Here is a 23,132-nt window from a genome sequence, read left to right on the forward strand (position 1 = left end):
ACAAAGGGTGTTATCAGGAAAGAGACATCTCTTAAGGTATCAGGCATCATCCAACTGGTAACTAATTACATGTGGGCTCCCACAAGGTTCCATTTTGGGGCCCTTACCTTTTCTTGTGTATTTCAATGACCTTTCATCAGTGACATTACCAGATGCCAAGGTCGTTTTGTTTGTCAATGATACAAACATTGCAATAAATAGCAAATCAAGTGTAGTCTTAGAAAGGTCAGCTAATAAAATATTTGTGGACATTAATCAGTGGCTCACAGCCAATTCTTTATCACTAAACTTTGAAAAAACACACTACATGCAGTTCAGAACTTGTAAGGGGTATGATGACAAGCAGATAGAAGAAGTGGACAGGGTTAAATTCTTGCGATTACAGCTTGATAATAAATTCAGCTGGGAGGAGCACACCACAGAACTGCTGAAGCATCTTAACAAATCTCTTTTTGCAATGCGAATTGTGTCAGACATCGGGGATACAAAAATGAAAAAGCTGGCACACTATGCTTACTTTCAAACCTTAATGTCATATGGGATTACTTTTTGGGGTAATTCATCAAGCCAAGCTAAAGATTTCCAGGCACAAAAACGTGCAGTAAGAGTTATATGTGGTGTGAACTCAAGAACATCCTGCAGAAGCCTGTTTAGGGAACTAGGGATACTAACTACTGCTATTCCTTAATGAAATTTGTCATTAAAAATATATCACTTTTTCAAACCAACAGCTCAATTCATGAAATCAATACTAGAAATAAGAATAATCTTCACAAGGATTTAAAGTCACTTACCCTTGTACAAAAAGGTGTGCATTATTCAGGAACACACATTTTCAATAACTTGCCAGCAGCCATAAAAACTTAACAACCAATGAAATTCAGTTTAAGAGAAGCCTAAAGGATTTATTGGTGGCCAACTCCTTCTGCTCCACTGATGAATTTCTCAGTAGAACCAAATGATTTGTGTGTGTGTGTGTGTGTGTGTGTGTGTGTGTGTGTGTGTGGGTAAGTACAACATAACTTCTGCACAATTTCAGTGCAGTAATGTGTTTATTGCAAATGAGTATTATGGTAGTTCTATTACATGTTTATTACCTTACAAATAAATAAACTATTTTCATTAAAAAATGACGATCATTCCACTCGGGACCTGTGGAATGGTACATTAGCTTATTTGTTTGAGTTGTATATATTTGTCATGTATTATTGTTTTTGTGGCATGTTCTACATCCTGGAGGGCATCCTCACTACAGATCAATTGGAATGAAAGTAAATCTAATCCAAACTAATCTTTGTGCAAAGATTGTAATGTCTTTAGTGGCTCGTTATGAGATCTCAAAAAGTACTGAAAAATAGCTTTGAAATTAGTTAGACCTGTAAGTAATCATAATTATAATTGAATTACATTTTATTCTTGTATCATGCAGACATGCATAATATCATTGTAACATAATTTGTAGATAAAGAAACAATTGGTTAGAGAATGTAGCCTACAACCAAAGGAATACTGATGTACTTCTCTCATGATCAACAGAACTTGTATATGTCTTCCAGTTTCATTTCTGTGGAGAATCTTCTACAGAGAAAACAGTATATAATCTCTCAAATCCAGTCCTGGAAGAATGAAATAGGTATTTTTGTGACATTGCCATAGCCTTTGTTTATTCGAACCATAGGTTTAGACTTGAGGAAAAAGAAAAGCTGCAGATTGAAAATCTCATTCTGGAAACATCCCCCAGACTGTGGCTAAGCCATGTCTCCGCAATATCCTTTCTTTCAGGAATGCTAGTTCTGCAACGTTCGCAGGAGAGCTTCTGTAAAGTTTGGAAGGTATGAGACGAAATACTGGCAGAAGTAAAGCTGAGAGGATGGGGCGTGAATCATGCTTGGGTAGCTCAGATGGTAGAGCACTTGCCCGCGAAAGGCAAAGGTCCTGAGTTCGAGTCTTGGTCCGGCACACAGTTTTAATCTGCCAGGAAGTTTCATATCGACACACACTCCACTGCAGAGTGAAAATCTCATTCTGAAAAGCTTATGAGATTAATTGTGTCCCTCTTGCACAGCAGGAGTAATGACATGGGTCCTTTTCCTGACCTTTTAAAATATAGAAATTGTTGAGTTAAGGGAATTCTTTGTTTAGGATTTCACAGTCATAGAAATTAAATTTTAGTGCATTTATAGTTTTAGCTCTTTTACTGTATCTGCTCCTATAAGACAACAATGTTATAGTAAGGATATATGTCACAACAAACCGATCCACCAAATGTAAGTTACAGTTTACAAAAGTATCAGTGTGTATGTGCAATTATTTGTTCTATGTAACTTCTGTGTACACAAAACTATTACTTGAATATAATCCATCTGACAAGTAATTAGAATTTATGTCAATCATCTAGTAGCTGTGAAGTAATATAACCTTTATTTCTGTGGGAGTAAACAATTGCATCTATCATATAATCCATGATAATCAACACTTAAGATCAAATAAACTGCACTTACTAACTATGTCAAAGTAATCTTTTGTAAAAAAAAAAAAAAAAAGTTGTAAATAAAGTTATCAACATGAAAAATTTTCTTTTTCTTTCATTAGTAATTCCCTGCTAAAATATTAATTACAAATATAAGTTAGGGAAATACTAATTTCACACTGTTGCTGGGTGAGGGGAGGTTGGCGACAAGGGGAGAAAAAATCCAATTTGTTAATGAATTGTGGAAAAATGTGTTAGAGTTCTGGGGAATATATTCCCCAGAGAACACATGTGCGTGACGTGGAGTTGTGGAGCAGTCATCTAAAAGGCACAGCATCACAACCTGGCACTGTCATCAGATAAAGAAGACTAATTGAAGTATGTAATAGGGCTGTATCCATTTTGGACTGACAGGTTTATGACTGTATTCAGCTAAGCAGTTAAAATTCATATTTTAAAAGACAATAGGTTTAATTCTATGACATTCAAAACCTGTCATATTGTTGCAAAAACACATTGTATTTGTTCTCAGCAGTTTCTCCTTTCCTTTACGCAACAAAATGAGATGGAAGGAAGAATATTTTATATTTTATTTTCAATCTGTTTGCAGAGTGTGCATTTTTCTATTTAATTGCTGCATGAAAATGAGACAATTATTTATTCCGTGTTTTATCTTTAGCCAGGAGATGCAAACATTATTAACAGATGTAAAATACATATTCTAGGATCCGAGTTATGTTTCTTACACAGGTAAATTAATATTCATAGGGACCCCTTATAGTGGTGGTGTATCCCAGGCAAACTATAGAAGCTTGAACTTTAGAGCTTGGGTTAGAATCTTTCCAATTTATTAGAAAAGAGAGCCACCACACTGGCAACTAGGCCAGGATCTAATCTGAAGTAAAGTGGAATTTTCTGAGTTAGAAGGAGTGATTTTTAGCTGGAGAAGATTCTGTATTTTGAGATGGTGGTCAGAATACAACCTGCACCACAGATGTGGGACTGTAGCTCATCTTTCTGGGCTCCGAGATGGTGCTCCGAATACAACCTGCACCAGAGATGTGGGACTGCTGCTCACTTCCCACTGCCTCTCTGTGCCACTTGGTGATTCTGGTGAACTAAAACAAAGCTGCCTCCCCAAACAGGGGTCTGGTGATTGACTGCAAATCTACATCCGCATCTACATACATACTCCACAAGCCACCGCATGGTGTGTGGTGAAAGTACCCTGGACCATACTAGTTATTTCCTTTCCTGTTTCACTTGCAAATAGGGTGAAGGAAAAGAAGGCTGTCTATATGCCTCCACATGTTTCCCATAAAGAACATTGCCTTCCCTTCAGTGATTCTCATTTGAGTTTGCGAAGCATTTGCATCTCCATAACACTCATGTGTTGATCAAACCTAACTGTAATAAATCTAGCAGCAAGTCTCTGAATTGCTTCAGTGTGTTCCTTAAACCCGACCTAGTGCAGATCCTGAATGCTCAAGCAGTACTCAAGAATGGGTCATACTAGTGTCCTATATGTGGTCTTCTTTACAGATGAACTACATTTTCCTAAAATTCTTTCAATAAATTGAAGCTGACCATTCACCTTCCCTCCTACAATCATTACATTCTTGTTACAGTTCATATCAATTTGCAACGTTACACCTAGATATTTAATCAATGTGCCTCTGTCAAACACCACACTACTAAAGCTGTATTCAAGCTTCATGGGATTGTTTTTCCTACTCATCTGCATTAACTTTCATTTTTCTACATTTAGAGCTACATGCCATTCATCACAACTAAAATTTTGTCTAAGTCATCTTGTGTCCTCCTACAGTCACACAGTGATGACACTTTCCTGTACACCACTGCATCATCAGCAAACAGCCAAGGACTGCCGTTCACCCTGTCTGCCAGATCATTTTTGTGCGTAGAAAATAACAGCAGTCCTATTCCACTTCTCTGGGGCACTCCTGACAACACTCTTGTCTCTGATGAAGGCACACCATTGAGAACAATGTACTGGCTTTGTTACTTAAGAAGTGTTTGAGCCACTCATTTATGTGGGAAGCTTTTCGGTATGCTCATACCTTTGTTAGCAGTCTGCAGTGTGGCACCATGTTAAACGCTTTTTGGAAATCTAGGAATATGGAATCTGCCAGGTACTTCGAGGAAGGTACTGGTAGTACAACCTTTACTTGTTCAAAGCTGGCTGTGAACTAGTTGGCTGATTCACACTGGCTCAGAAACACTAGAGTTTTCATGACACACGAACGCTTGCCACAATCTGGTGGGCCTTTACTGATCAGGAAGGAGCACTATATTGCCTCTACTACTTATCAAGGCGAGTCTCTGACAACTTCTTGCATACAGTGATACAGCAGACTGTGGACTACGCTTTCAGTCACACACAAGCTTATCTGATGCCTTGGCAATTTTGCAACTACAGCACATAGTTTGAGGATCTGCATCTAGAGGGTCTCTGGTGGTAGTGTTCATGCTCCTGATCACAGTGCTATGGCTGCACTGTAGTGGCATATCAGAGCCTAATAAGTTCTGATATATTGATTTGAAAGTAGCCAGTACGTGACACAGAAAAAGTAGAAGGGTCAGAAGTAAAGATGTCTGATTATTCAGTATTATCAGAATGAAAGTGACAGTGATTAATTGGAAGAAGACAAAACATCAACAGAAAATAAAAAGGATGACTCTAGTAGGAGTTGGGAGATGAAAAAGTTCCAAGTTAAGTCCAGAAAATGTTCAGTGTGATGAGGTCTAGCTCTAATATACTGGATCAATTAGAGGTAAATTATTTGCTCAATCTGAGTCTAAAAGTAGAGAAATAAGATTTAATCATAGAGAGCTAAAGTCTGAAACTAATCAATTTTGTAGTAATCTTGAAAAAACTAGCCACGAAGTAATAACTTCATGACATGAAAACTTTATTACTTTTTAGGGTGAAGTTGCTGCAAATTTAGCAGTAGCACATAAGAAAATGGATAGTTTACACATTAAACCTAAAACCTTAGTGTCTGAAATAGTAATGTAACAAGATTAAGCTATTTGTTCAATTAGGGGAGAATTTATGAGTTAAAAGGCTCTTGTGAGACTACAATCAAAAATCAAAGTATACCTGAGAACATATCTAATAATTTAAGTCAAGTAAAATCTCAGGTGACTGAACAAGTTGAAACAGTGGGAAAATTGTGAGTTAGAAACAGAAATTCTGTTTAGAGAATCATCTATGTACAATCAAAGACATGAAATCTGTACTAAATGAAAGAATAAACATTGTGGAGAGTAATATAGCTATTTTAGGTAATGTTATGTCCCAACCCAAACACCAACTACACAATTAAATGAAGTAAAAGATCAAGGGTTGAATGGAACTACTGTGGTTAAAGAAGTTTTGACAGAACGAGATGAATTAAAGTTACATAATTTTACTCATATGATCCAGTCTGTGATTTACATCTAGTTATATTTATAAAATCGTTTCAGAGTGTATTCCCTAAATGATGGCCAGAAGAAAGGAAAATTGGAGTTGTCGGTTATACAAAAAGCGATGCTGCTTAGTGCGGATTCATATCCCAATGGGGAATCATGTCCCAAGATGAACATCAATTAGCCTTTGAAAATCGATTCTGGTCAGAAGGAGCTCAGAGTAAATTAAGTTTAGAAATTCTGACTCTAATAAATATACTACAATGAATGATAGTCTTGGACCTTATTTTGAAAAATATTTGAATCTGAAAGAATACCTGGATGATTCATTAAGCTATGAATATGTTGTACGTAAGTGTATGTCAGTTGCGTTTCTCAGTGAGAGAAAAGGGAATAGGCCAAGAATTTGTCAAGTACAAGATTTGCTGAACTACATAGATCACATAGATGTAGTAAATACTGTTGATTAAATGATGAGGGAGAAGCTTAAGGTGTATCTATTGCCTGGACCTGGGCAGAGTCTGTAATTCCTCATATGGAGGACATCAAGAAAAATTTCATATGTAATGTTCTTCAAAGCAACCAGTGATGTGATTAGAAAAGACATTTTTTATTTGATTGAGCACTATTTATTAATATTTTATGCACTATTTTATTAAGTAAAGTGTACACCCCCAGACAGTCATCCACATTAGCACACCACTTCCAGGATGCAGGGAAACCCGTCTGGCAGTTTAACAATGAGGGCCACTGTGCCGGGCAGCCCATATGTAGGTTTAGGCAGTTTCCCAAATCTGAATGAGTGGATACTGGGCTGGCACCCATGTCTCACCTCAGTCATATGATTAATAAAAAGTGTTGGTGGCAGAAAGGGGATCTGACCACCCTCTACCACAAATATTGCCAAACTGAGATTAACATGCGAATCCTTTGAAGGTAAAAGATAAGGTCAAAAGAAAGAAGAAGATTAAGTAATGTGAACTAGCTCTTGATTGTTCATTTGTTCACTTTATAAAAAGAATAATTTTAAAATTTTTTATCATATTTTAAGTAATGCTAGTAAAGTTCAGTTAGTTTGACTGCAGTTGCCACTAAGCCTATTCCAGTATTACTGCTGTGAGACATGGCAGTGTGCTTTCATAACACTGTGCATGCCCAAGCTGATAATTAACAGATTATATTACTAAGAATAATAATTTGGAAATATAATCAGTTGGAAAACCTGTGAAATGACGCAGGATTTTATTACAATAAGAATGGTAAAACCAGCATGATGACTGGAATATGTAGAGTGGAGATACTGAAGTTTTAAATAAAAGAGCCAATCAAAATTCAGCCATAGGTAGCTGGAGTGTGCATAGGTCAGATGGTTGCATCAGAGGCAGATGCAGCTGGTGGCCCCCAATATAACTAGTCATCAAGACAAGCACAGGCAGCAAGGCCTGGAAAAGGTAAGAGCAGATGCATGGATACAGAGAAGTGACCGTAGATATCCCTTCAATCTGGTCCTTGTGGAAGAGTCCATTAGCTGACCCAGCCAGAAGTAAAAATAATCCACCATACATTTTATTGTGGTGGATGGGACAGAAGTCACCACAGTTATAAAAACATTGTTTAGAGTTTGACTCCATGTACATAAATAAGAGAAAAGAACGTAACTGCAGGAAGAGGTAATATTTGGCATGCAAACTACGGTGTCTGACACCACTGCCACAAATTATCTGAGCAGTGGGGAGAGACGCCATTGTTGGAAGAGATGCAGCTCAGTAGTTGAATAGGACAGTCACATGGTAACTGAAACTCTGTCTTAGTGCCATAATATGCTTTGTTTGTGCACATAATATGCTAGTAATGTCATCTATGTAAAATCATACATGCAGTCAATGTGAATAATGTGTTTGAAGTATATTTCTGCTGGTGCAAACTGCTGAGGCTTAGACATGAATAGTTCATGTACTAAGCTTAAGACATGTGAAACACAGCACTCCTGTGTGTGAAGGTAGGTGAGCACAGTATACCGGTGAGCTGTTCTCTTCTCAAGTTGTTGTTTTGTTGTTGACCATGACACTTTGGTCACAACTTGCAATTTGTGACATGTGTTGACTTGGGGAATGTAAAATAGTTGTTTATAGCCTTCCTAACTATCCCGGCGAGGTGTGGAAAGTCCTGTGCGGCAAAGAGCATTAATGGTATCTTACAATCACAGATTTCCTGGGTTGTGGTATTTGCTAAACATAAACTCATAAATGAGTGAAGTTTCTTGTGAGAGCTTTGTACCAATGGTAATGGCACATACGCATTTGAGCAAGCTCTGTGAATTCTGATAGGAGCCATCTTTGAATTTGTGTTGGCTAAATATACAACCACTTAATTTGAGGACACTGGGTCTCCGCAATATAGTTCAGTTCTACCAGAACTAGTTTCTGTTTATAGGTACTTGTATTCAAAATCTCCAAATATGGTTATGTTGAAAGATTCATTGGGGTGCATTCACAAATTTGAGTGTATTGTACTGTTAACTAGAGGCAAGGTCTGGTGAGTTTCACAGGTTGGAGCAATGCGGCTGGCCATCAATGACGCAGTACTGGTTAGGTGGCAGCAGTGGAGTTTGGGCGATTTCAAATAGACAAGGATGTCATCAAGGTATGTGAAACACTACGATAAGTTTCATAAGATGTATTCATGCAATCAGTTTTACTATAACTGAGCCTACCAAGATGTGGCTAAATTCCTGCAGGTGCGGTACAGTATATCGGTCCGGCACCATTTGTGCATTTAAGGCACGATAGTCTCCAAATGGGCACCACAAATTATCTTTCTTTGGCAGTAAGAACAGGGCAGACAACCATGATGGTCAAACAATGGCCTGTTGCAACATGGCCTCGAAGTCAGCCTTTGCTACAGTGAGTCACTCGGACACAAGTCAACGTGGAAGGCATGAAATGGATAACCCACATGTAATCACGATGTGGTGGACTGTCGAATGCTTGATATCCCTCAATGCATCAAGTAGGCAAGTGAGCTCTGGAAACTTGCCCAGTATGTCTGTATACAGTCTTGGGAAATTCACTGGTTTAGCACTGAAGAAGGCAGCCCGCTAACGCTGTCCTGCTATTTCCAAATTTGTTGTTGAATCGATCAGCAGGGTGTTCATAATGTTGGCTAAAGAGTTGTAGTGGCCAACGAAATCTGCGCCCAGGATTGGTTTGTTGACATCAGTCACAGTAAATGTCCACCTGAATGCGTGGCGCAGTCCAAGGTCCAAATTTCAGTGATGAGTACTGTATGTTTTTATTGCTGAATTGTTTGCCGCCATGAGAGACAGCACCTCGACCTTCTAGCAGTCTCTTAGTGTTGATTGGGGGAAAATAGACAGATTGGAATCTGTGTTAACAAAGTACTTCAAGCTGCCAGCCCATCCATTTATGAAGAGACGTTTGGATATTGCACTGCAGCTGGGTGCATCTAGGGCTGGTTGCAGCAAGCAGGGAAGCTAACAATTTGTCGATTCATTACCTAAAGGGGAATGATACTGGTAAAACTCACTCAACTGCTGCTCTAAATGTCGTCAGCATACCACAAGAACATATGGTACTGCACTGCTAGTTACGTAAGTCAGAACGGCAGTATCAGGATCTGCTGTCACTACAGCACCTGCTGCCCTCTGTCTGTGAATGCACCAACCAGTCAATCTGCTTGCTGATTGCTGCCACCTGTGCAGCCAAGTCCTACACTAGGTGGTGCAGATCGGTGTCTGTGCTGGTGGCTGCGAGATATGTGTTTCCATAGAGTCAAATTTGCTTGCATAGTTACAGCATTGTAGGCTACCATGGCAGTGGTATTGGGCGCCACTGCCTGTGCTTCATGCACCTGATCAGCCAAATCTGCAATGGTGTCCAGGTGCAATGACCACTTGCACTTATGCTGGGAGGCTGCACATCCAGATAGCATGCAACAGTGAGTCTGGCACCATGTCAGGTTGTGCGAGGCTCCGCAGATGGTGCAGGAACTGAGATGGCCTCAAGTCACCACACTCCTCTTGGCACACCAACTGATGCACCCATTGTTCCTGTGATGGTGAAATTCATCAGATTAATTCCTCTTTTAATTGCCTATATGAAGACCATGTTGACAGGGCAGTGATTATGTCCTGCACTTTGTCCCTGTAGTCTTGATTTAGCTGGCTCATGATGCGTCCAAATTTGGTGAGGTCGCAGGTCATATTGCAACTCACTTGGTTGGAACACACGAATGGGTCACAGTGCCAAAAGAGTGGCAGCCTAAGCAACATCTGTCCTGTGCCTGCCATTGCCCATGTAACATTGGGAGCTGTCAGGGTGACTGTGCCTTGTGCATAGAAGTTTTTGTCAACTGGTTCCAGATGGGCAGAGACCATGCATGCAGAGAGTGCCTGCTGCTTGGTCTCCAGTCTCTGGTAGTATGCTTGCAGCTCATCTATTGTCTTTTTTCTACTGTGTATTGTCTTATCATCTTGCTTCAGCGCCTAGTTGAGGATGGTTTGTCCATAACCTCACTCTTCAAACGCAAGGACATAAGTGTTAAATCACTCATGGTTCCATGTCACTCACATCAATGAAAGTTCGTCACCACATATTTAGCCTAGTGATCACTTCAAGGTCACCATTGAAGCAAGAACATGTGGGTATCCCTGCTTACATGGCAGTCGTTCAGTGAACCAACTTAGCTGTCGCACCAATGCACTTTGTTCAGGATGTAGGCTGTGTTGATAGTGTGGTAAATGGAATTGACAAGTACACTCGCCAAAAATATATATAACTGGCAAATGAGTAAATTAACAAGTGACAAAAATGAAATCAGATCACAATGTCCATTAACTGGGGATTGCAATAGTTGTGTTTGCATAGCAGTTCCACTCGAACACCGATCCCGGAGTGTGTACTCTCCTTGGCGATGAGCATGTTGCCCGACTGCACAAGAGCGGGAGAACACTGACATGTGCCCAGAACACAACAAATCTTTTTCCTGAGATCATGGGATGCTGTGTACTTCGTGGATGTGATGAAGTGAGGATGGAAATGAATGGAGAGTGCCAAACAAACTTCTGTACCTGTCTGTGTGGAGCTCGCATTAAGCTCAACCCAAGTGGTCTGTGGATTGAAGTTATGTACTGTACTTTACAGCAGCTCATTTTGCACTGCTATTGGTTTTTTCGCTGACCCACACCCATGCGCACCGAAAACTTCCAGAATTTTGCCTATTGGCAGGTATGCACGTCAACAGATATCTAATGCAGCTATCTTGGGCCAGCCATAAGAGGCTCTCGTTCTTTCATGCATTTCTGCAGTATGGCTGCCACAAGCTGATGGCACAAATATCCTTTTTTCAAATTATCTAATAAGCTGTAGACAGTCACCTACTAAAAGCTCTATTAACATTGCATGGCCAAGCATGTAAGATGATTTTCTCATATCAACATTGTAAACTAAGTTCTATTCTGTATTCCTCTTTTTTTTACCTTACAGTTGTTTTGTGTGAAATCAGTAGAGAATAAACATAAAAAAATTATTCAGCTGATAGCACAAATATGCTTTTTTCAGAACGTATATGTCCCTCTAGAGCCCATTCATTCATAACAATGTAATTCATTTGCAGACCAACTTCAGAGAAGACTAACAAAAGTTCACTAACCAATAGCCAAAGTTCTTCTATATTATTTGCAAACAGACCACATCATAATTAATTTCTTTCCCAGAACTTGGATTACCTGAGTCTCCCATATCAATTCAGACATTGATTTTCTAGAACTGCTGAAAATACTTTTGGAGGTATTGAGTCACCTCGTTTTACACCTCTTTGAATAGGAAATTCATTGGCTTCTTCACCAACTCTCACAAATGCAGTGAAGGTTTTGTACATTAATATAGCCATGTTCTGTTCTTTGTAGTGTTTGAGCCACAAACAGAACTGGCTGACTGGTTGAATCAAATGCCCTTTCAACATCTGTAAAGGCAAGGTATTCATCTGTTCTACTAACTGTTTCATGTACAGAGAGAATATGGTTCATTGTATTAAATCCTTTGCTGAACCCAGTTTCACAGTGGGCTGAGCCAGGTCAAATGTAGTGCTCAACCTGATATGCAAAATTCTAGTAAAAACTTGGTACAGTAGGAGCATAAGGCTGACAGCGCAACAGTTCTTTAGATATTTAGCACTACCTTTTTTTGTATTATGATTATTTTGGCTTTATTTCAATCTCTTGGTAAAGTCCAAATGTGAAAAAAAACTTCGAAAATAATACAGCCAAATGCTTTGCCATAACATAATGACCAAGAGCTCAGTGATTTGATGACCTTTTGTGCCTTTCTAGAGAATGGGATCTATTATGATGTACACACATCAAAAAAAGTTTTGCATCACCCCAGTTCCCAGAAGTCCTGAAGATAGATATTGTAGTACAGACACAGTCCCTTTGACTGTTCAGAGATGTCACTAAACCGCCCCCCCCCCCCCCCCCCCCCCCCAAAGATATAAACAGCCATGCATGTGCAGTGCATATTAGACAGAGGGGGTCTGACAGCTGATAAGTTCCAGTCACTCCGCCATGAAGGAGGTACATGGCTTGTGTTGTCTGTAGTTCAACCATGCCTAGACAGTCAATACTGTGGTTTGATCATGTCCGCATTGTTACTTTGTGACAGGAAAGGCTCTCCACAAGGGAAGTGTCCAGGTGTCTCGGAGTGAACCAAAGCGATGTTGTTCGGACATGGAGGACATACAGAGAGACAGGAACTGTCGATGACATGCCTCACTCAGGATGCCCATGGGGTACTACTGACGTGGATGACCACTACCTATGGATTATGGCTTTTCATGCAGCCACAGGACATCATGTTATGACTCAAACTGTGCTTTATATGCTGCATGATGTGCACCTTCACTCCCGACATCCATGACGAGGCCCATCTCTGCAACCATGACACCGTGCATTTGGTACAGATGGGCCCAACAACATGCCGAATGGACCATGCAGGATTGGCATCACATTCTCTTCATCAATCGCATTTGCCTTCAGCCAGATAATCATCGGATATGTGTTTGGAGGCAACCCAGTAGGGCTGAACGCCTTAGACACACGGTCCAGCGAATGCAGCAAGGTGAAGGTTCCCTGCTGATTTGGGGTGGCATTAAGTGGGGCCAGCGTACATTGCTGGTGGTCACGAAAGGCACCAAAACAGCTGTACAATACGTGAATGCCGTCCTCCAACCGATAGTGCATTCACATCGGCAGCATATTGGTGAGGCATTCTTATTCATGGACAACAAATTTGTGCCCTCATCATGCACATCTTGTGAATGACTTTCTTCAGGACAGCAACATTGCTCAATTAGAGTGGCCTCCATGTTCTCCAGATATTAACCCTATTGAACATGCCTGGGATAGATTGAAAGGGGCTGTTTAAGGATGACGTGACCCACCAACCACTCTGAGGGATCTACGCCGGATCGCTGTTGAGAAGTGGGACAATCTGGACCAACAGTGCCTTGATAAACTTGTGGATAGTATGCCACAACAAATACAGGCATGCATCGATGCAAGAGGACGGGCTACTGGGTATTAGAGGTACCGGTGTGTACAGGTATCTGCACCACAACCTTTGAAGGTCTCGCTGTATGGTGGTACAACATGCAATGTGTGGTTTTAATGAGCAATAAGAAGGGCAGAAATGGTGTTTATGTTGATCTCAATTCCAGTTTTCTGTACACCTTTCAGGACTCTCGGAACTGAGGTAATGCAAAACTTTTTTTTACATATGTATTATAGTAGGTTTTAAAAATGTAATGACCCATGAACAGTTATAGCACTAATCAACATATTGGGCTAAGAACTGGCCTTGGAGAGAATCTATTTATATTTACTGTGGTCCTATTACCCTTTATCTTCTGTGCAAGAAAGAACCCCATCTTTCCTTGCACTAAGAAATTACCAGTTTATCGGCAATTACAATGACTTATGCTGTGAAGCAATATTTTTCCTGTTACAGAGCAATTCCAGTGTTGAGTGATGTATGAAATTTGCTGAACTAGGTGTCCACCAAAAATGTTAATTACAGTAGCTGAAACACTGGCGGAAACATATCATCATCTAAAAATTTTCCACTGTGAGAGACATGCTATAATTTAATGATTTCAATGCACTAATGTGTATTAGTTTAAGATTATTATCCTAAATTCATATGTGTGTCCATCCAATGGCAAGTTAGGGATGAAGATTTTTTGGAATATAATCTAATGCTATTTTTTGCAGTGCATTTTGAAGACTCAGGTTATTAACTAACAAAATCTGGTGAAAGTTGATATAGTTTTCTACTAGGATATAATAATAATAAATTGTACAAGTGTGCACAAAAGGATTTTGTACTGCTTTTAATTTACTAAATGCTATGGTTGGGTTTACCTACGCTTTTTAAAGGTTAGGTTAGTTTAACTTAGTATGTATATCCAAGCTCATGTCTTACCCTGACATATCTAAAGGATTCAAGATTAGACTAGACGTGTAACTGACTAATCAGTCCTCTTTTTGATTATTCCAAATATCTAATGGAATGCCTGAGTAGCTTCCATACGAAATATTCTAACGTCTTGTCACAAAAAAAAGGAACTACATTTTTTATTTTTTTTTAAATGAATAATTACTGGAATGATATACATAAGATGGACATATACTAGGTCAAAAGCTAGTAGACTCTGTTGTTATAATAAGTAAAAGATCATGAAAGGTTGGACATGACAAATGCCACAAAATAAGATGCAGCTACTTTGGTACTCTTTAAGCATCAGAGACGAAGCTAGGATCATAATAAATGAATATATAATTTAAATAAATATAATATTAAAGAAGTTGGTACTAACATAAAGAGATATTGTGTCATTAACAGAAGTGATTCAACTAATTAACAATTGATTATTTGACTTGAAAAAAATAAAAATGAGAATAATGATAAATAATAACACAAAAACGTATATACTTCACTGATGTGTAACTTCCACTAGTAGCTTTTAAGAAGCAAAATGTAATGATGTGAATTTTTTAAGTAGAAGGATAATTAATTATAGAAAAAGACATACTAATATAAAATATATTTACTGTATGCCATACACAAGTGTAAAAGAAGATTCTTACAAAAATGCTTAAGGTTTGAATTAGATTATTTAGGAGTTAATAACACACTTACTCATTTAATCTTATATTAAAAGTCAAGTCTTTCAAATAATTTGCAGATACAAATTTGTATACATATGATACTTTGTGATTGTGCACATATTTATTTTATGCTGTATTATTATTTGTTTGTAATACTGGCAACAATCGGACTTTATGTCACAACAAGTGCAGCACGGAATTTCAAACACCACATGGACTGCTTAAGAAGAGTCTCTCAGTAGCCGATGTTAAGACTCATCAATGAACAACATCCATCAACATTGAATTTATGGAGAATTTTAGTATTAATGATACCTCCACACCGGAAGCATACCTCCACACTGAAATCATATCTGTACATGTTCATGTAATAAATGTTCATTGTTATATAAACTGGCTGAAGAGCATTTCAAAAGTTTAGGAGAATAATTACTCTATACAGAAACTAGTTCTACATCAAGACATTTTTTTAGTATTTTGCCGCCCAGAACCATCTTAATATCTAACAGCAAGCATCAAAAGTTACTTAATGTGAAATAACCATATGAAACTAAAGTAGTTGCAGAAAAAACAGGTGCCAGACTGGGAGTCAGTGAAAGAATTCTCAGAAATGTACTACACCCACACAGGAGACAGCTTGAAAAACCTTTGTTTTACTGATTTCTGAGTATTCTTCATCAGTCTGGTAGATCTACCATGCAGGTTTGGTATACAAGATAGACAATATCCAAAGTATAGTAGCAGGTTTTATCATTGGTTCATTTACTAAATGTAAGTATCATGGATACACTCATCAAACTCCAATGACAGATATTACAAGAGAGACACTGTGTATCACGAAGAGGTTTACTGCTAATATCCTGATGGTATGTGTTCCAAAGGCAGTCAAGCAATGTATTAACTTCCTCCCACATGTACTCATATAATGACCACGACAATAAAATCAGAGAAAATCAAGCTCCTATGGAGGATTACTAACAGTCATTCTTACCATGCATTAGTGTTAACTAGCAGTAATCAGTTTTTATGTTAAAAAGCCCATCAAATAATCTAAATATTTACAGGAAAAATGGAAAAAAGATTGTTAAATGAGATACCCTCTGCTACACAACCTACAGGGGCATGTGGAGCATAGACGTAAATGTGGGTATCGTTGATAATCTATTCCAACAAGCTGTCCCAGTATTTCCCTAAGCAATGTGGATAAAACATTTAGAACTTAAACCTTATTGACCAGACTGGTATTTAAAACCCATTACAACTTTATGTGCAAACTGAACATTACTTAACACCTTCCTAGATCCACAATAAATTATATATTTTGAAAATGAGAGGGGAACATATATCTTCTTGCATAAAAAATGTTGTATACAAATATTTACATACTACATACCAATTCGAGCAATTAAGTTTGACTGCAGAAGAAGTATCTGAAGATTTCGGCACCAATTCTGAATGTGTTCAATCTTCTCAATGTCTTCTTGATGTAGGCTTATCTCTTCTAAAGTGGATATTTCCCCTTCATTGTGTTCTGATCTTTTGCGAATTAGTTCTTCTGTAACTGCTTATAAACATTCATTACTTTTAACTACTAGAAACATTAAATGCTTCTCTCATTAAATTTTTAATTGACTACAAGAGTTAGATCTTTGAAAAATAATGAGTTACACATATGTGCTCACTATATTCCAAATGATAAAACATGCTACAGCAGATGATGAAATTTTTGCAAATGAAATAAATTACATAAGTGGCTCTCAAGCTTGATATACAAGGTCTGTTCAAAAAATTCCAGGACTTTATCCACAAAATTTTTCTACGCTTACCTTTTACTTTTATGGTGTCATTCAAAATACTCTTCTCCACAGTTGATACACCACTCCTAATGCCTTTTCCACTAACAGAAATAGTCTTAGTATGCCTCTTGCTAGATCGCTTGAAGTAGCATCTGCGAATTTCCTTTTATCTTGTCTATTGTAGCAAATCTACATCCTTTTAACAGGGTTTCTGACTCAGGAAATAAAAAAAAAGTCCACAGGCAGTAAGTCTGGAGAGTACAGAGCATGAGGCAGCACAGTGATTTCCTTTTTTGTGCAATAGTCATGCATCAAGAGGGATGAATGTTTAGGTACATTAACATAATGCAAGAGCCATGAGTTGTCACACCACATTTAAGACTGTTTCCTTCTCACATTTTCTCACAGGCATTGCAACATGTCCTGATAGTACCATCGATTAACAGTTTGCCCCTGTGGCATGAATTCATGATGAACTAATACTTCAAAGTCGAAGAAAATTATCAGCATGGCTTTGACATTTGACCTGACCTGACAAGCTTTTTTTGGTCTTGGAAGAACTCTCCCAACCCATTGGGAAGGTTGAACCTTGGCCTCAACATCATAACCATAGATCCACGTCTCATCCCCAGTTATGATGTTCTTAAGGAACATCTCATTCTCATTTGCACAATACAAAAGCTCTTCACAGATGTGAGGTGAAGTTCTTCCTGGTCTTGACTCATGAGCTGTGGGGTGAAATTGGTGGCAACACGATGCATTTCTAGATGCTGTGTCAGGGTTTCATGACATGGTCCAACTGAAATGTTAAATTCTTCTGCACTCTCTCAGACAGTCAGTCTTCGATTGGTACGCACAATTTCCTTGACATTCCTGACATGATCGTCATTGGTAGACATTGAAGGGTGTCCTGAGTGAGGGTCATCTTTAACTTCCACCTGGCCATTTTTAAAGCATGTGAACCATTCGTAACATACAGTACAGCTTAAATACTCATCACCGTAGGCTTCCTGCATCATTTGATGCGTCTCTGAATGGTTTTCTTGAGTTTCATGCAAAACTTAATACAGACACGTTGCTCCTCTAACTCTGGCATCTCAAAATTTGCAAACTGTGCCAAATAACGTTCTACTCAATACAGCACTGAACAAGAACTAACAGACATATAACAACGAAACTTTCAGCAGTTGCACATTAAACATGGGTGTGTGGCAGGGATGCCAACCACATTTCTCTCCAACACACCACTGGTGCAAAATTATGAATGTTCTGAAATTTTCTGAACAGATCTCGTATAAATAAGATGAGCATAGAATGAAATTTAATAAAAACCATGTTATGTAAGAATAATTTTCTTTCTGAAATCATGAAAAAGGACTTGGTTCTAACAATATGCTCAACTGTATCTAATAACTAGCCCCCCAGGAAGAGAAACACATTGATTCAGAGTGCAAGACATTGCTCTACTTAGTGCATCCTTCACGCCAATTTCAGCTTCAGATTTCATCAGAAATAGAATTTTGTAGAACATTGAGTGGCAGAAGTGAATAGCTTGGAAAGTTACAATAAGTTCAGATATAGTATAAAACTCAGAAAATTGGAACTCATTTCAATTCTATTTGGTTCAAACATCTGATATTAATTTTTTAAACACGCACTCAGGTAATAAGGTGTTGTAAGTCTCATAACATAAAAATGATGAGTAAATGGAGCTTTATAATACTATGAAGTATCCGTGAAATGCCTGACACAATGACCAGTATTCATTATCAGGAAAGTGTCAAACAATACAAATCATTCCTACCTAATGAAATATGAAGCTGTTCTATTACTGATTATTTCAAACAATTTACAGAAGGCTCTAACTCTGTTATGACAAAAAAATAATTTTCTCTGTACAACACAGCAATAAATGTGCATTTTTGCACTTACTCTCACATTTACATATAAATTATGAAATTGAAAACAAAACTCAGTTCCAGATACATTATGGTATCTCCAAATTGAGACATAATACCTTTGTTAAGAATTTTTACTTCACACAACATACAAAGAAGAGACACAGCCATGCAACATGGTGTAAGTAATTATCATTAAGATTTTGTATGCATGAGAATGATGTTATGTAATTCTGCAACCACCAATGTTAGCAATGACAGAGAATTAGTCAATACTAGCCCCAAGCTATCCCACTTGTAATAATTCTTCTGCTGCCAGCACCCCCACATAAATGGCCAAGTTCTCATTAGTTTCTTTGTAATCTAACAGATTCTGGTGATGTCTTATGTCAAAATGTGTGAAAGTGTGTGGTTTTTTTTAATAAAAAGTAATAAACATGAAAAATATGTCATCTCAAACAAACTTCTCACCCTCTGCACCACCATTTTTTGTATATGTTCAATGTCTCCCGTTAGTTGTAATTGGTGTGGGTTCCTCACAATTAAGTAATATTTTAGGATGGATAATATGACAGTTTTGCAAGCAGTCTCTTTTTTAGGCTGTTTACATTTTCCCAGAATCCTACCCCTCAAAACATGTCAGCCATGTGCATTACCTACAACTACGGCCATCCACAGAAATTTATCCAAGTGAGGGAGGAGGATGAGGGACTTTAAAATTGAAATTTTCTGGATAATTGTTTGGATTAGTGTCATGCTTTAAGGAGTAAATTATACAGGAGAACAGAAACTTATTTTATCTAGACAATTTTTTATTAAATCTGTAAGTATAACTAATTTTAAGGTTAATGATGGTAATCTTTAACATGGAAAGTGACTTTCTCACATGACCACACACTGGGTTACATTTTTTCTAGTAGCACAGTGCATTTGGAAACTGAACTCCATCTCTAGAGGATATGTATACAATACCAGTGATAGAGAGAGGTGGGAGAAGGGCCAGAGCTCAGACTGCTCCATGGAGCCTGTACCTCCCACATTTATTGGATATTTTTTTAAAGTGTTGATGTAAGAAAGGCAGGTTCAATTTATAGAAGTTTCAACTTATGCTAAGAATGCCATCTCCTCTGTTTAGGAAGTAATGAGAAAGGGTAAAACAAGCACAGGTTTCATTCCTTTGTGAGTCAGTCTCAAGGCAACTAGAAACAATTTGGTATGTCAGTCAGGGGGTTGCGCTGCTATTGGATAACACGTGTGATGTCATCTGGAATAGTGTTCTACCACAGGAGTTTAACACCAGCTTCATGAATTACATGTTGTTAAGTGCTGAAGCACATCATTAAGCATTAATTAAATTTAAGACTATAAGAAATAAACACTTGGAAACTGCAAATTGGAATATTAACAATATGAGGAAAAGATAGATTGCTACTCACCGTAAAGATGTAACATGTCCCACCCTCTTTGTGTGCTGTCCTCTGCCAACGCACCTGCCAGTCTTTCCCCTTCCCCTGTCCTCTCCTTTCATGTTTTTTGTTTTAGCTTTTGTGTTCGGATGCCTTATTCTAATGAAGGTTCTTGTTCTTAAGTAGGGAGACACCACTTTGAGATGCATTATTGGAAACTTTAACATTACTGTAGAAATTACCTTTTGCAACAGTGCATCACACTTAGCCAAATGCCACCCATGAAAAATGCAAAATATCACTCTGAACTTCTTTACTGTATTGAATCAGTAAGTTGAGGGAGAAGTGAGCCCACTACTGGAGATTGCAGAGATCCAATCATTACTGGTGAAATAATTTGAATCCAGAAGAAGTTTTTCTGTGTGCCAGTGTGCTTGCATTTCAGTGCTACATAACCTGCAAGATATTTAAATGCAGCTTGGGATTCACAGTCATCACTGGTTGCTAGTTCTTGTTAGCTGAAATTACAACAATCCAAATCAGCAGCCATATTTCCAGTTATGTTAATACACAATTCTGTTGTGATGAGTTTTATGAAGTCCTGTTCTGATTCTTCAGTTGGAGAAACGTGACAGCACCAGACTAGTAATCTCAATAACAGACAGGGGTTGTCTTCTGTATTTCCCATCAGTATTAGAAGCTGCTTCAAAAGGTGTTGGGTTGTTGTAAAATGTGCCTAGACCACAAATTTTAGAAAAAAAGTTCTCCAAACAACCTGGCTTTAGCCTGAAAGTCAAGATACATGGAACTCCCATATTCTGTACATCACTGTAAAGTCCAAAGAGAGAGTTTGCTGAAACTATGAAACCCTTCTGGAATGACAACAGGCACTGCATGTTAGAACAAATCTTGAGGAGCCTTTTTAGTATGTTCTCTTGTCTTTGAAAATTAAGGCCTCAGCCACTTTGAAGAGGCATCTAGTCATCCTCAGGAATCCTTGAGTTTAAAGCAACAAAGTTGTCATTGGTCAGTTCAATTAAATTTCCTTTCTTTCTTTGTTTAGCACACATTTAAGAGCTTGGGCACAATGATGTGAAATAGTTGTGCTGCCAAGCTCATCATATTACTTCTGCATGAACCTCCCTAATGTGATGTGCGGTGCTTAAATCCATGCTCTGTATTGCTAACAGATTTTCAAACAGCTTCTCGTTCAAGACTGTGATGTTGGGCAGAATTACTCCAGAATTACACCAGAAGCGGTCGCATAAATTAAAGGCACTAGGAGTAAGGGGAGTGGTTCTCAAATGGTTTAGTTCATATCTAGAAAACAGAGTACAGTCAGTAGAGATCACACATGTCTCCAGTGGATCAAAGTACTTTGAGAAACATATATCTGATCCACAATATATCAATATTGAGGTCCCTCAAGGAAGAGTACTAGGCCCTGTATTATTTCTGGAGTATATAAATGATTTCCCGCAACATATCAGCCATGGAGAGAAGATATTGTTTGCAGATGACAGCAACAAAGTAATCACCAGTATGACACCAGCACAAATGTTGGAAAATTCTACTGAAGTGCTGAGGGATGTTCACAAATGGTCTCAGGAAAACAAAGTAACACTCAACATAAAGAAAACAAATACAATATGCTTTAGAATGAACAGAAAACAGAGTCCCTTAAATTTAAAACTAGATAACATCTCCATAGATGATGTACATACAACAAAATTCTTAGGGTTGCACATTGACAGCCAAATGAAGTGGAATGAACATGCTATGAAACTCTTGAAAAAGATATCCACAACATGTTATGCACTTAGAGTCCTTGTATCTGCATGTAGTAGTGAATGTTTGAGAACTGTATACTTTAGTTATGTTAATTCAGTAATCAGTTATGGTATTATTTTCTGGGGAAACAGTGCTCAGAATTTACAAACAGTATTTAAAATGCAAAAGAGAGCAGTAAGAATTATTACAAAAAGCAGTAAGTGGGCCCACTGCAGAGAACTTTTCAAAATGTTAGAAATTCTAACTGTTCCTTGTGAATTTATATTCCAAACCGTAGTGTACATCAAGAAAAATATAGAAAATTATAGCACAAATAGCAGTTTTCATAACTATAGTACAAGAACAAGTCATTGTCTTCATCTAGACAGGAAGAATAAATATAAGACTCAAAATAGCTTCTTGTATGAAGGTGTAAAACTGTATAATAAACTGCCGCAGAAAATAAAAGAAGCAGATAACATGTACCGCTTTAGGAAAAATCTTAAATTGTTTTTGCAGAAACACTGCTTTTACACTATAAGCGAATTCCTTAGTACAAAATGATTGTAAATAGCTTTTGTTTCATAATATTTAGATAAGGAGCAAAAATGATGGTAAATAACTTATATGCCACAATGTTTAACTGCATGTAACAACAAACTGTATAAATATATTAATGTATGCAACTGACAACATCCATACATTTTAAAATGTCCATGGATGGCTAAATAAATAAATAAATAAATCTAAAATGTGGTTTCCAAGCAATTTAAGCAAATTCAGGACATCACAGAAAATCCACACTCTTCTTGCTGAACCCATAGGGTCTGAAAAGTAGGTTTTAGTTGTGAAAACTCCTTTCAGACCTTTGAGTTCTTCTATCCCATATCACAAATTACTGCTGCAATTTGGATTCCAGCTGCTTCTGACTGCTTGACAATGTTTGGTGGCAACTCACTTGCCATGGAAATATCAAATTCAAAACATACAGGCTGTTTCCATGATGGCAACAAATCACAAACCGTGACCACCATAACATTTTGGTTTGTTCCTAAAATAACATTATCTGAAGAATCACAGCACAAGTGACCATATATATTCATCTTATTAAAACATAAGACTCCTATTTTCTCTAGTGGTTTGAATGTTCCTAATGTTTCTGTCTTAGCTTTC

At 37.9% G+C, this 23,132-nt stretch overlaps 1 protein-coding gene across 2 annotated transcripts in view; it reads right to left on the minus strand.

Annotated features, from left to right (window-relative positions):
* The window catches only part of LOC126475174 (dynein axonemal assembly factor 11), a 228,481-nt gene that overhangs the window by 153,564 nt on the left and 51,785 nt on the right, over positions 1 to 23,132 (minus strand). For both annotated transcript variants that reach the window (XM_050102805.1, XM_050102806.1), the window contains one exon: positions 16,483 to 16,650. In XM_050102805.1, the coding sequence (XP_049958762.1) occupies positions 16,483 to 16,650 (168 nt within the window). The remainder of the gene's footprint in view (positions 1 to 16,482; positions 16,651 to 23,132) is intronic.

The sequence above is a fragment of the Schistocerca serialis genome, chromosome 4, assembly GCF_023864345.2.
Source record: "Schistocerca serialis cubense isolate TAMUIC-IGC-003099 chromosome 4, iqSchSeri2.2, whole genome shotgun sequence".
Taxonomy (NCBI): Eukaryota; Metazoa; Arthropoda; class Insecta; order Orthoptera; family Acrididae; genus Schistocerca; species Schistocerca serialis.